Source organism: Typha latifolia, chromosome 5 (assembly GCF_019914945.1).
Source record: "Typha latifolia isolate L0001 chromosome 5, TyphaL0001v2, whole genome shotgun sequence".
In the NCBI taxonomy this organism is placed as follows: Eukaryota; Viridiplantae; Streptophyta; class Magnoliopsida; order Poales; family Typhaceae; genus Typha; species Typha latifolia.
In genome coordinates, this window is record NC_133090.1 from 3,416,922 (window position 1) to 3,428,603 (window position 11,682).

Sequence of the window (11,682 nt, forward strand, 5' to 3'; positions counted from 1 at the left end):
TTAAAGACGTTAATTTTTGAAAAAAAAATATATATAAGTTGAATAATTAGAAAAACTCTTAAATTTTTATTAAGAAAATAGATCAAACTAAACAATCCCTTTGGGCAGAGACCTACGGTACTATTTATAGATCAACCAAAGACTCAAAATCCTAATCTGATAAAAATATGAACTTTTATTTATGAAAATTTTTGACTTAAACTAAAAAAAATTATGATTTACGTTAAACTATAACATATCGAAATAAACGGAATTAAATTTTGAGTTCTACGCCCAAAAGATATAAGCAAAATAAAACATTACTAAAATAGCTAAATCTTTGATTTCGAGGCCAAACGAAGGAATACGGCGAGAATCCACTTTGGGCCGTAATAACATATGTTAAAAGTTAGCACAAATTTAATTTTCAGTAAGTTTCAGTATGTATCAGCATTTTTGTGCCAGTGCGTTCGAATGCCCCCAGTTTTCAAACAGAGACTGTGTGATCTAGGTGTTCGAACGACCAAGTCGCATTCGAACTCAAATCTTAACCCGAGGGCAACTTTGATGTAGGCATTCGAACGGCCCAACCGTGTTCGAATGCGAATCTCAACCCGAGAGCAGTTGTGATACAAGCATTCGAACGGGACCCTCTTGCGTTCGAACACCACTTGAGTTCTATTCTATTATTATTTGGCGTATTCGAATGCACCGCGGAAAAGCTCCAAATCTAAACCTGCCTATAATTACTAAAATGAGTTTTTAGGGCTTGATAGTTGGAATAACATTTATGAGGGTGAGCCACCATTGTATTGAGAGGGATTAGAGTTGCTAAACTCTTTGTAATTGAGGGATTTGTATAGTGAAGAAGATTGCTCCACCCGTGGATGTAGGCACATCGCCGAACTACGTAAATCTTGTCTCCCTCTTTCTCTATTGTATCTATTATTTTCATTCCTGTGATTACTTGTATTATGATGTTTAATACGTGATTAGAACTTATTTATTACTATTTCTATCACTATTAATTTGGAGTTTTTCTCCCAAACTCGGATGTTTTTTCATTACTATCCCACTTTGTGATATTTGGGGGTAAAGATTAGCTTCCACTTCCTTCACCAATTTAGGTATTTGCACAACATAACATATAGTTGTGATTTTTTTTTTTTTTATCAAGAGACGCATTCAATTGCTTTTCAAACTCATCTCAACTTGCTTTTCTATTCAAAATAAAATTTCTTTCATTTTTTATTATAAATATCTTCAAAATATTTGATATCATATCAATATTTTTAGATAGATCAATAGATCTGCTTTTAAACTTGGTTTTCCATCATGCCATCGATATATCACACACTTCACCAAGTAAGCTCTTCATCTCCTCCAGATTTGGATCCTGATCCCATGGATGCTGATGTAACTTTCTTATAACCTCTAGTTTCTCAGCAACTTCCTTCATTGTAGGCCTCTCTTCTCTGCTCATACTCAGACATTGCATAATGAGCTCTACAATCTCTTCGAGGATCTCTATTCTAGCTTCTTCCTTTACTTGATCGTCCAAGACATCGAGACATCGGCCCTGTTTCAGAGCTGTAACGAAATATGCTGCAAGACTTCGATCTTCCTCTGGTCCATCAAAATGAAGTGCTTTCTTCCTTGTGAACAGCTCTAGCAGAACGACGGCGAAGCTATACACATCACTTTTGTCGGTTAGTTGACATGTTAACAAGTATTCAGGATCCAAATAACCACAAGTTCCTTGCACTAATGTAGCAAACCCAAACTCATCATTCGGAGCAAGTTTTGAAGTTCCGAAATCAGAAACTTTTGCGGTGAAGTTGTCATCTAATAGAATGTTAGCAGACTTCACATCTCCATGAAGGATAGGAGGGGACGCCGACGAGTGCATATAGGCAAGTGCTCCTGCGGATTCCGCTGCAATTCTGAGTCGTGTGTCGAAAAGTATAATGGACTCATGACCCTCTTGATGGATGTAGTGGTAGAGAGTACCATTAGAAACGAACTCATAAACTAGCATAGGAACTTTAACCTCCAAGCAGCAGCCCAAAAGCTTCACTACGTTCTTGTGATTGATCTGAGAAAGAATGAGCATCTCTGTCGCAAATTCCGTGGACAGGTTTTCGTCCATTAACTTGGATTTCTTGATGGCTACTATTGTCTTATCCTCCAAGATTCCTCTATAAACGATGCCATGACCTCCACGTCCGAGTACCCGCGCCGGGTCAAAATTGTTCGTCGCCTTCTCGAGATCTTCTTCGGTATAAATCTTGAACGTAGCACCTCGAAAGGAATGCATCTTTTGCTGTAATAGAAGTCCTCCGTTCTGTTCAAAGAACCTCTGTTTTGTTCTGACGAGCTTTCTCTTTTGCAGCCCCAGATACACCCAGAAACACATAAACAATGCCAAAAAGATGCCGACGCTTCCACCTGCCGGATGAACAAACCAACTTGCCGATTGGAGAATCAAACTTTTGGTATTCTTTACATAATAATCGGTTGCTAATATTAGATGGTGAGGAAACGGCTCTTTATTGTCATTTTTCTTTGCATACAAATAAATGATACAGAATGATTACCTGTAACCACTTTTAGAGCTAATGTGAATTTGTCCTTCGGGCGGCAACCGTTCTTAGTAGTAGCATCTCCGTCAGTTCCAGGAGGGCATGTACAGTTATAACTCCCTGGTATATTAGTGCAAACGCCATAGCACGGGTTCTGCTTTTTAGGGTCGCACTCATCGATATCTGTGGAGCAAAACAACAAACACAAAGCACGCAGTAACATCGTCCAGTTAGAGTTTATAGTATCCAATAGCTTCTCAAGCATGGAAGAAATGTGAGAAAGAAGAGCGTTTCAACCTTCGCATCCATCATCAAGATACGGATTGCCTAGATAACCCTGTGAACAATTGCAAATATATCCAGGTCCGTTAATCGAGTCATAGCAGTCACTGTTTCGGCTACGGCAAGCATAGGATACTGCAGCTCTCTTGGCCTCTTCGCATGTCAAATTCGAATCCCTAATAGCCCAGTCCAACCACACCGGCACTGTCGTGTCCAATTCCATGGTCAAATTGGCCAAGTCGAACCTGAACCAGTCCTTATCCACCAAGAAGGCATAGCTGCAAGGGCTGAAATCTAGGATATGACTATGGTTATATCCGCCAAAGCCCACCGAGATATCAATGAGATTTCCGGCGATAGCAAGTTGGCAGCAGCCTATTCCGGTGCACGATCCATTCACAACGCTCTTCTTATCGTTGCAGTAGGATACGCATCCGGTATAGTACTCGTAGGGATAAGACTGGTCGATAACTTCATGGCTTTGGATCCAAGCCACAGTGTTGCATCCGATGACGACGAACTGGTTGTGTGAGTCGGAGGGCCGGTAAACGCCGTTAGGGATTAGTTTCAGCTTCCCCGAGTCGCGATCAGTTGCGCCGTATTTGTCGTAGCACTCGTAGGCGACCGGCAGCCGCACGCGAACCTCGCCGGGCTGCAGGGATAGGCTCACAACCTCCACGTCAATCCCGAAAAGGCCGGGTTTCATGTCGCGGTCGCAGGTGATCCTGAAGCCGTCTCGAAAACAGCCAGGGCCGACGCCGAACGGGTATGGGATGGTGATGTTACCGCATGCCGACGGGCACCCGGGCAACGCCATGTTTGCCTGCGACGCCGCGGTTGCTGACGATGTTATCAGCGTTAGCAGAGGTAGCAGGAAGCGCATCATTCTTGTTTCTCTGATCGTAAAGAACGTGTTAGAGGTCTTAAAATCGGAATTGAAGTCGGGGGGGGGGGGGCGGGGAGGATGATGGCTAAACTTTATTGACCAAGAACGCTAAAACTGTGGTCCACAAATTCCCTTTCTTCCATGTGCCCACTTGGCATTTCCAGCAATAGTGAGATGGAGTACACGAGCACGAGGAGTGGAGTTTTTGACCAAATTAGCCCTAGCCCTGGGCCTGTTTTAATTTTTAATTTTAAATAGGTTGCCTCTTAAATTTATTATCAAATTGAAATTGAATCTAATTCACTTGATAAAAACACTGAATTGATCAATATTTATTTCCTAGGTAAAGAAAATGATGATCAGCTCAATATTTTTGTTTGATCCTAAAATGCTAAACTGATTATCATTTTATGTATATAAATCTTTTTAACTTAATCTTTCAGCAGGTAAGGCAAAATAATATTTGACGATAAAGACGCTAAATAGTTCATTGTTTTAGTTACGGCTACAGTAAATTAAATTCTATTTAGTAATAAATTTGAGCGACAGTCTATTCTCCGAAGAAGTTACCGAAGAAAATTGATCGCTTTTTGAGTTGGTTAATCATGCAATTTTTTTTAAACGATTACTTTGATAGATGAATTAGAACAGTAAATAATTTTTTTAAAGTCCTATTTTAGTGAAAATGAGAGATGAACCACCGGTTAATTTCATTCTAACAATGATAGTTTTTTTTAATCATTAATTAACTTATAAGGTTCCCAAATGAGGCTACAAATCCAATTCGCAGTCCATTCAACTCTAAACTTATAACCAGTTGTTTGATAGAATCTCCACCTACTCAACTAGTTGGGGATTGATCTAGCATAGTGATGGCGGCCTGACCCTCTTTAACTTCGAGCCAAATAAAACCATTGTTTTCTTCTACTTGGTATATTTAATGAAAATATAATTCGTTAGTAGTTAGAGTATATCGTGGGTGTCGGAGTATGGTTTTCAACTTTGAATTAGACCCATCCAATTATAAAATTCCTATTAAAATTTGGATCACATAAATTTTATAAATCACACCTTATATTTTATCTATTTTATGATTCACATTTCATCTTTAAAATTTTTATATAGTTTTTATTTAACCCTCTCTATTAATTTAAATGATACTAGCAAATAAATATTTTGTTATAATAATTTATAAATACTTAAATTATTCATACGTTTTTCAGAGTACAAGACAAAGAGGAGAAAAATAGTAGTGAAGATATTTTAGTAACTTTGTCGATATCGGTTACTTATAATGACTTCAGAGTACTAAACGAGAATTATAATAAAAAATATTAAATTATAGAATATAAATTACAAAATAGGATACTGTATTTCATTCATTGCTTAGGTAAGGATAGCATATCCATAATTAAATATAGCTCCGTACTTTATAGGCTGACGTTCACGTAAATTGAGTTTTTGCCCAAGCTTTTATTTACTATGGACGGACACCTCAAATTTAATATTAAAATAAATTTGTTTTCTTATAACAGTCAATAAAATACTAAATTTATCAATATTTCATATAAAAAATAGATTAATAATTCAGTGCCTTCTTTTACTATAAAGTTGCTCGTCTAATTCATGTTCTATGTGCAGCAACACAAAAAAGAAAAAGAAAAATTAAAGACAATAACTTAGCTTAGTTTGTCATGGAGTAGTTTATATAAATAAATTACTGATGTGTTTACATTAATAAACTGTTGATAAGCACGGGGTAAATGTTTGTAAGATTTTTATTAAATTGTGTAAAATATTTGTATGAGTATATAGACAAGTGTTATGAAAGTTGATGAACAAAATTGAAGCAAAAACAAGTTTTCTTGAAGGCAATTTAAGAGATGTTTGAACGCCACTTTGAGGCTTTGAGCATTCTTAAATGAAGAGATAATATTATGAGTTAAAAGGTGTCTGAAAGCTGTTCGAACGTGAGGAGATTTTTTTTACCGCATCTTAACGAGGTGGTTCTAACATGTACAATGCAAATTAAGGTTTAAATTGAGGACATTCCGAAGGTGCCTTGCCTACATTTGAATGCCCTGATGATTTGAGATTTTGATTATTCTTGAAGAGAGAATGAATGACGAATTTAGACAAATGATGCGGAATCTATATTTTACTCATTATATTTATAATTGATTTGAAAGAATCATGTCTCGAGGGTTATTAAGATGGAAAAAATCAACCCTAAGGTTATCGAGGTTAAGAACCAATTGTAAGAAGCGGTGAATTAACTAGTAAGTTAGAGGTTGTTATATATTGAGTTGTGGAGATTAACAAGTAATCTATAAATTTCTATTAAAGTAGAGAGGAGTATTATGAAATTTCTTATTGACTTATCACCGCAAGAGAAAGCCAAAGTTTAAATAGTAAAATATTTTAACAAACTCTAACAACCTAACAGCTATAATACGTGGCTAAGTAAAACTAATTACAAAATATAATCTAATAGTTTCTTATAGCTGCTATAATTTTCAGTGATTAGTTTTAGTACAAATTTGAATTTATGGTTTGTCACGCAGGTTAGGACTTTTCTGCATAAAATTTTCTGTGTCTATAATTGCTTATTTTTTCTTATTGTTCCGCGCTATTAACTCAACAAGCAAGGGTTTGAAAATCATGCCTATGATTTATACTTCTTTTAAGCGCTGAACTAGTTAGCATTTTTATCTAAAAGTAAAATATTAAATTGTTCAATATTTTACTAATAGTTACGATAAAACAGAGGATTTTTTTTTTGTATTAAGTTTGGAGCGTGTCAATCTTAGTGAATAAAATTTAGAAGAGTGCTTAGTTTGATAAAAATAAATAAATAAATAAAGCTAAATCCAACTCATAGTGTACCGTAATGCTGAAGTCGGTAGCATCCCCAAAAATTTATTTTGATCAACACATACATCTCCATATTCTATTTTTAGATTTGCATTATTCTACCTTTCCATAAAAATTCTGCCGTTCCTCCCATTGCACGAGAGCAGACCTCAATCCCCACTTTTAGAATGCGGCATTTTTTTTTTTTCATCCGAAAGAGAGCCATTATGAATTTAAAAATATAGACTCTCTCTCATATCTCCGCCTAGGGCTGTAAAGCTCGACAAGCAGCTTGAGCTTGGCTCGGCCGAAGCTCGAGTTCAGTTCGGCTCAGTCATAGTTGAGCCGAGCCCGAGCCGCTAAAATTGACTCGAAATTAATATCGAGCTGAGCCTGAGTTGGAGCCGGCTCGCTCAAGCTCAACTTGATAGGCTCAGTATTCCTCCTCCTCTTTTTTCTTCCTCATTTCTTCGTATAGATTTCTTGAGTGCTTGTTGTTGTCTTTTCTGCATATGGAGAGATAGAAAGAGTTGTGGTGGTGTTTCAATCACGCCGTTAATGTGTGGGTTCTTAGAGAGTTATGCAATTTCGCTGGAGATTTCTCCACCAAGCACTCTGCAGATCCCCTCGGCATTGGATATGATGAGGTTTGCTTGGATCCCTATCATTCTTCTTGCCTCTCTGCTCTCCGGAGCTCTAATCTCATTGGGTTTCTTCGATTTGTTTGCAAAGGGTCTTAGTGCTCAAGATCAACTCTTCTTATGGAGCTTGTTCTTCTTCCCCCCTCCTCCTCCTCCTCCTCCTCCTCCTCCTCCTCCTCCTCCTTCTTATTCTTCTACAGCAGCGGTGCAGCCTCCTCCTCTTTTGGCACTAGCAAGCTACCGCGGTGTCCCACCTCCCCCTCCTCATTTTTCTTCTTTTTCAATAGCGGCAAGCCACCGCAGTGCCGCCTCCTCCTCCTTCGGTAGCGGCAAGCAGCCACAGTGCCTCGCCTCCTCCTCCACCTCCTTCTCGTCCTTCTTCTTCTTCTTCTTCTTCTTCTTCCTTGGCTTAGCTTGGGCTCGATCTGGCTTGGTTTAAATGAGGCTTGATGATAGGCTCATTTCAGACTTGAGTTTGGCTCGAGTTGAGCTGAGCCGAGCTTGACCCCAATTCTAAGGCTCAAAATTAATTTCAAACCGCGAGCCTAAGCTAGAGTCGGCTCGCTCAAGCTCGGCTCGTTTACACCCCTATCTCCGCCAAGGGCTATTGCCTATTGGCATGCAAAGGAAAAGTGGGGAGGACCCTATATCCTCTCAATTGTAAAATAAAATTTTGTGGAAATTTTTTTTGTAAATCCCTCTTTTTCATATTTATGTGGATTAATACATTTTACTCTTCTTGGTTTGGGGAAAAAAAAAGTCACTTTACCTATCCTCCTAAACTTTTTTATATTACTAATTAAGCCTCGATTGGAGATTAAATTTAACACTAAGTGGATCTCACTTAAATAGGTGCAAATTTATATTTTAAGAACATATGAGTTTATTACTGTGTTAATTTACTAATTACTCTATAAATATAAATAGATAAAAAAATTATTATTTTATATTTTATATTCTGACACGACTCAGTGATATATGAAAAGGTATGAAAAGAATAGAAATCAAGTTTTTCGTCAATAACGTCAACCCCTCTTCAGGCATAAAAAGAGTAAACACTATTATAACTAGACGAGAACCTTCACAATTGCATTTGAATTGTATGGGCTTAGTGATGATGTAAGTGTTTAAGGAAAGTAATATTTGTGTTTCAAACGTTGAGACCATCCAAGCACCACCGGTTCATAATAGTATTTATATGTGTGACTTATGAAGGAGAAAACCTCCAGGAAATTCAAATAGCTACTCAAGTGCATTCAAATGCATTTTTACTGAGTCTTTGTAAATTCGAACGCCCACTTAGATTGAGTTAAACAAAAAACTACAATCTAGACTGAATCAAAGGATCTCGAGATGACGTTATTCTGACCAAAATAAGACCCTAGTTTATATATATATATATATATATATATATATATATATATATCACTGGAAGATAGCTAGTTATAGTGAAAATAGAGAAGTCTTATTCATTACTAAAGGGTTAGTAGGACGTACAACCCCTCTGTCTAAGAGGAGCCTTTTATTTCTCTCGAGATAATCCCCTATATAGCCGTAACTGGGTTTTGTACGTCTATACCCCACTCTCATTAGGTACTACATCCCTCAGACCTCAACCTCAGACCCAATCCCAGCTTGAGATAATCTAGGGGTAAAGATTCCCAACTCATCTCCCCTGTTAAACTTCACCCTCCTGGCTTCCTCCCTCGAGATCTGGTACGCGTTCGCGATCACGTCCACCGGCAAACCACGGAAAGCCGAAGCCTTCCCTGCTATCTGGCTCACCATGGCGTTGCTGTTAGTCTTGAACGACACCCACTCGAACCTCTCGCGCACCGCCCGCTTCACCACCGCGTAGTTCTGAGGGATGACTAACAGCTGCCCTCGGCTCACCTCACCGTCGAACACGCTTCTCCCGCGGCTATCGACTGCCTGAACGCGACCGCGTCCTCCGGTCACGTACATTATGCTGTGGGCGTTGATGTTCCAGAAGGGTGTCACCATGGCATTCTACAATCACAGAAGATAGAAAGAAATTCTTTTTTTTTACTTAAATAGAGGTGAAGATTGAAAATAAAGTAAAATTAATTACGTACCCTGCGGCGGAGGACTCCCCTCAGAGCGCTCATTTGAACGAGGTTAAGGGCGGGGAGCTTCTGGTTATTGACGTAGGTGATCCATCCACTTTGTTGATTATAGACATCAGCGCGGTTTGGGTCATTAATGTTCTCTCTGGTCCTCATCGTGCAGAAGGCCTCATCCAAACCGTTGGATTGACGCCTCTCCTCTCTTCTCCTCTCCTCTTCCTCCTCTTCCTCCTCCTCCTGTGGCTGCTGCTCCCTTCTTGATGGCTTCAGCAGGTGCAAGCCGCGGTCGACGCGAACTATCTGGCCTCTTTGGTCGTTCTGGTTCTGGAGCCTCCTCGCCACTTCGTTGCTCACCCCTAGTGCCTCGGCGAGCAACTCGACGCTGAACCCGCTTAGGACGTTGTTTCCTGAGTGCTGCTCCTGCTCCTGCTCCTGCTCCCGCTCATGCTCATACGGCTGCGCTTGCTGGCCTCTCTGCCGCCGTCCGGCCAGTAGGAATTCCTACATGAATTTTGAACCAAGTGGAAGGATCATGATACGTATCAGAGCACGAAGTAGTAAAACGAGCAATGCTGAATGCAATTTATATATGAGAGCTCGTTAATTACCCTGTGCCTGGGGTCGAGCTGGTTAGCGCTGTTGCTGGTGTCAGACACGACTACAGTGATAACCGGAGCATCGCCGTCGTTGTAGCACCAGTGTGCGATGCCGGCAGGCATCGCAAGGATGTCTCCCTCTCGGAAGCGGATAATCTTCTGGTGCTCGTCTCTAAACCTCTCGCTTTGGCTCTGACCCTCCTCTACGACCTGCTCGATTTGCTGATGGAAAGATTGATAAGTCTCTGGGCAGCCAGGGAATATTTTCCCAGTTATACCTCTCCCTGCGATCACAACACCGTACACCATTTTTAACTGTGTAAAAGGATAGATAATATGTATAGAAGAAACGACATATATTATCTGGTGGGAGGACAAGCCTTGAAGGACGTAGACGAGGCTGGGGGCATTGTTGTACGAAGGCAGGAGAAGTCCTCTAGGCTGAATAATGACCCGCTTGGCAGACACGCCGGCACACCGGAGCTGCTCGTTGTTCTGGTCGAAGTACTCGATGAAGCCAGCTTCGGATTGTACCCGGCGAAGCGGCTCGATGGCGTCGAGCCTCTCGAGCCGGCACTCTCGTTGGGCACCGAAGCGGCGTTGGGTGTGCCACGGGCTTGTGGCTTGGCCTTGACCGAAGCCAAGTTGGGCCAAGGATCCATGAAACAAGACGAGGAAGCAAAGAGAGAAGGAGAGAAGGGAGCAAGTAGACATGGCTTCTTAGCTAGAGCACAGTGAGCAAAGCAATTAATGGCTGTGTGAGGATTAATGGCGAGAGAGTGATTGGGTATTTATAGGCCGAGAAAAAGCACCGTAAGTTTGGACGCATGCGGAGAGGTTGCTCTCTCGTGACGCGCGAAGTCGGGTAGCTGCATAAAGAAAACGTAGAAACGCAAAGGGGCTTTTTGTAAAGGTAGTAGACGAGCACACGTGGCATAGTGAAGATCAGATGCAGATTGCATTCTCGTACTTGTCTCTAATTTTGTAGTAGGATGCATGCGAGATGGATCGGATGCGTTACACGAGTAACGTAGGAAAGCCTTAGACGGTTGCAGGTCGCTGCGTCTGGACTTGGAGCCCACGGCAGATGGTGGACAAGTGGCAAGTTCTTGGTGTCGGATAAAACCTTGATTTGATGGCTGAGGCTCTTCCTACTTAAGAACAGTGTGGATATCTATAATCAGCTGATAAAGAATAGTTTATCTACTTTTATTTTCAAATATATTAATGTTTTACCTGACTCGGGCCATGCTAGTGCTCCATTTAAGCAACCTTCGAGCTAAGTAATTCAATAACTTATGTTAGTGTAGTAAATATATGTATATGTAATAGTTCTCCGGTAATAGCACATGGACGTGCCTTCCAGATGGTGATTAATACTCGGAAATTAATTAAGCCCTCATTTATTTTAAGATTATCGTTTTCTCTTTTTTCTAGATTGATAAACCCAGCCAATTAAGGTTTTTGTCAGAGTTAATTAGAGACGCTAGGATACCTTGCTATTCTGGCGCTTATACACACCGGCGATAATTTAAATGCCGAAAGAAATATGTTAGGCGACGATACTAAAGTTGTTTTAAAATTATCTCTTCTCCCTTTTGTCATTCGCCTATTTCGTTAGATACCTGTAAGAAATCAGAATGCTTTAGTTTAAATTTATACGTCAAATTAAGAGTACTTGAGTTAATTTTCACTTATTATTTATATTTTATTTTAATTTTATATTACATTAAAATATAATTATTATACTGCTATTGTAATTATAAGAAAATATTA

General features: G+C 39.8%; 2 protein-coding genes across 2 annotated transcripts; both read right to left on the reverse strand.

Moving 5' to 3' along the window:
- Positions 1–1,184: 1,184 nt before the first annotated feature.
- Positions 1,185–3,779, reverse strand: LOC140788185 (wall-associated receptor kinase 2-like). The gene is made up of 3 exons (XM_073137344.1): positions 2,859–3,779; positions 2,577–2,744; positions 1,185–2,427 (listed from the first exon to the last, which is right to left on the reverse strand). Exons 1-3 carry the CDS (start codon positions 3,727–3,729, stop codon positions 1,313–1,315), a joined length of 2,154 nt encoding a protein of 717 aa, XP_072993445.1. The 5' UTR covers positions 3,730–3,779; the 3' UTR covers positions 1,185–1,312.
- A 5,027-nt stretch (positions 3,780–8,806) lies between these two features.
- LOC140788440 (cocosin 1-like) lies at positions 8,807–10,620 on the reverse strand. The gene is made up of 4 exons (XM_073137686.1): positions 10,287–10,620; positions 9,919–10,190; positions 9,320–9,811; positions 8,807–9,233 (listed from the first exon to the last, which is right to left on the reverse strand). Exons 1-4 carry the CDS (start codon positions 10,618–10,620, stop codon positions 8,829–8,831), a joined length of 1,503 nt encoding a protein of 500 aa, XP_072993787.1. The 3' UTR covers positions 8,807–8,828.
- Positions 10,621–11,682: the final 1,062 nt, after the last annotated feature.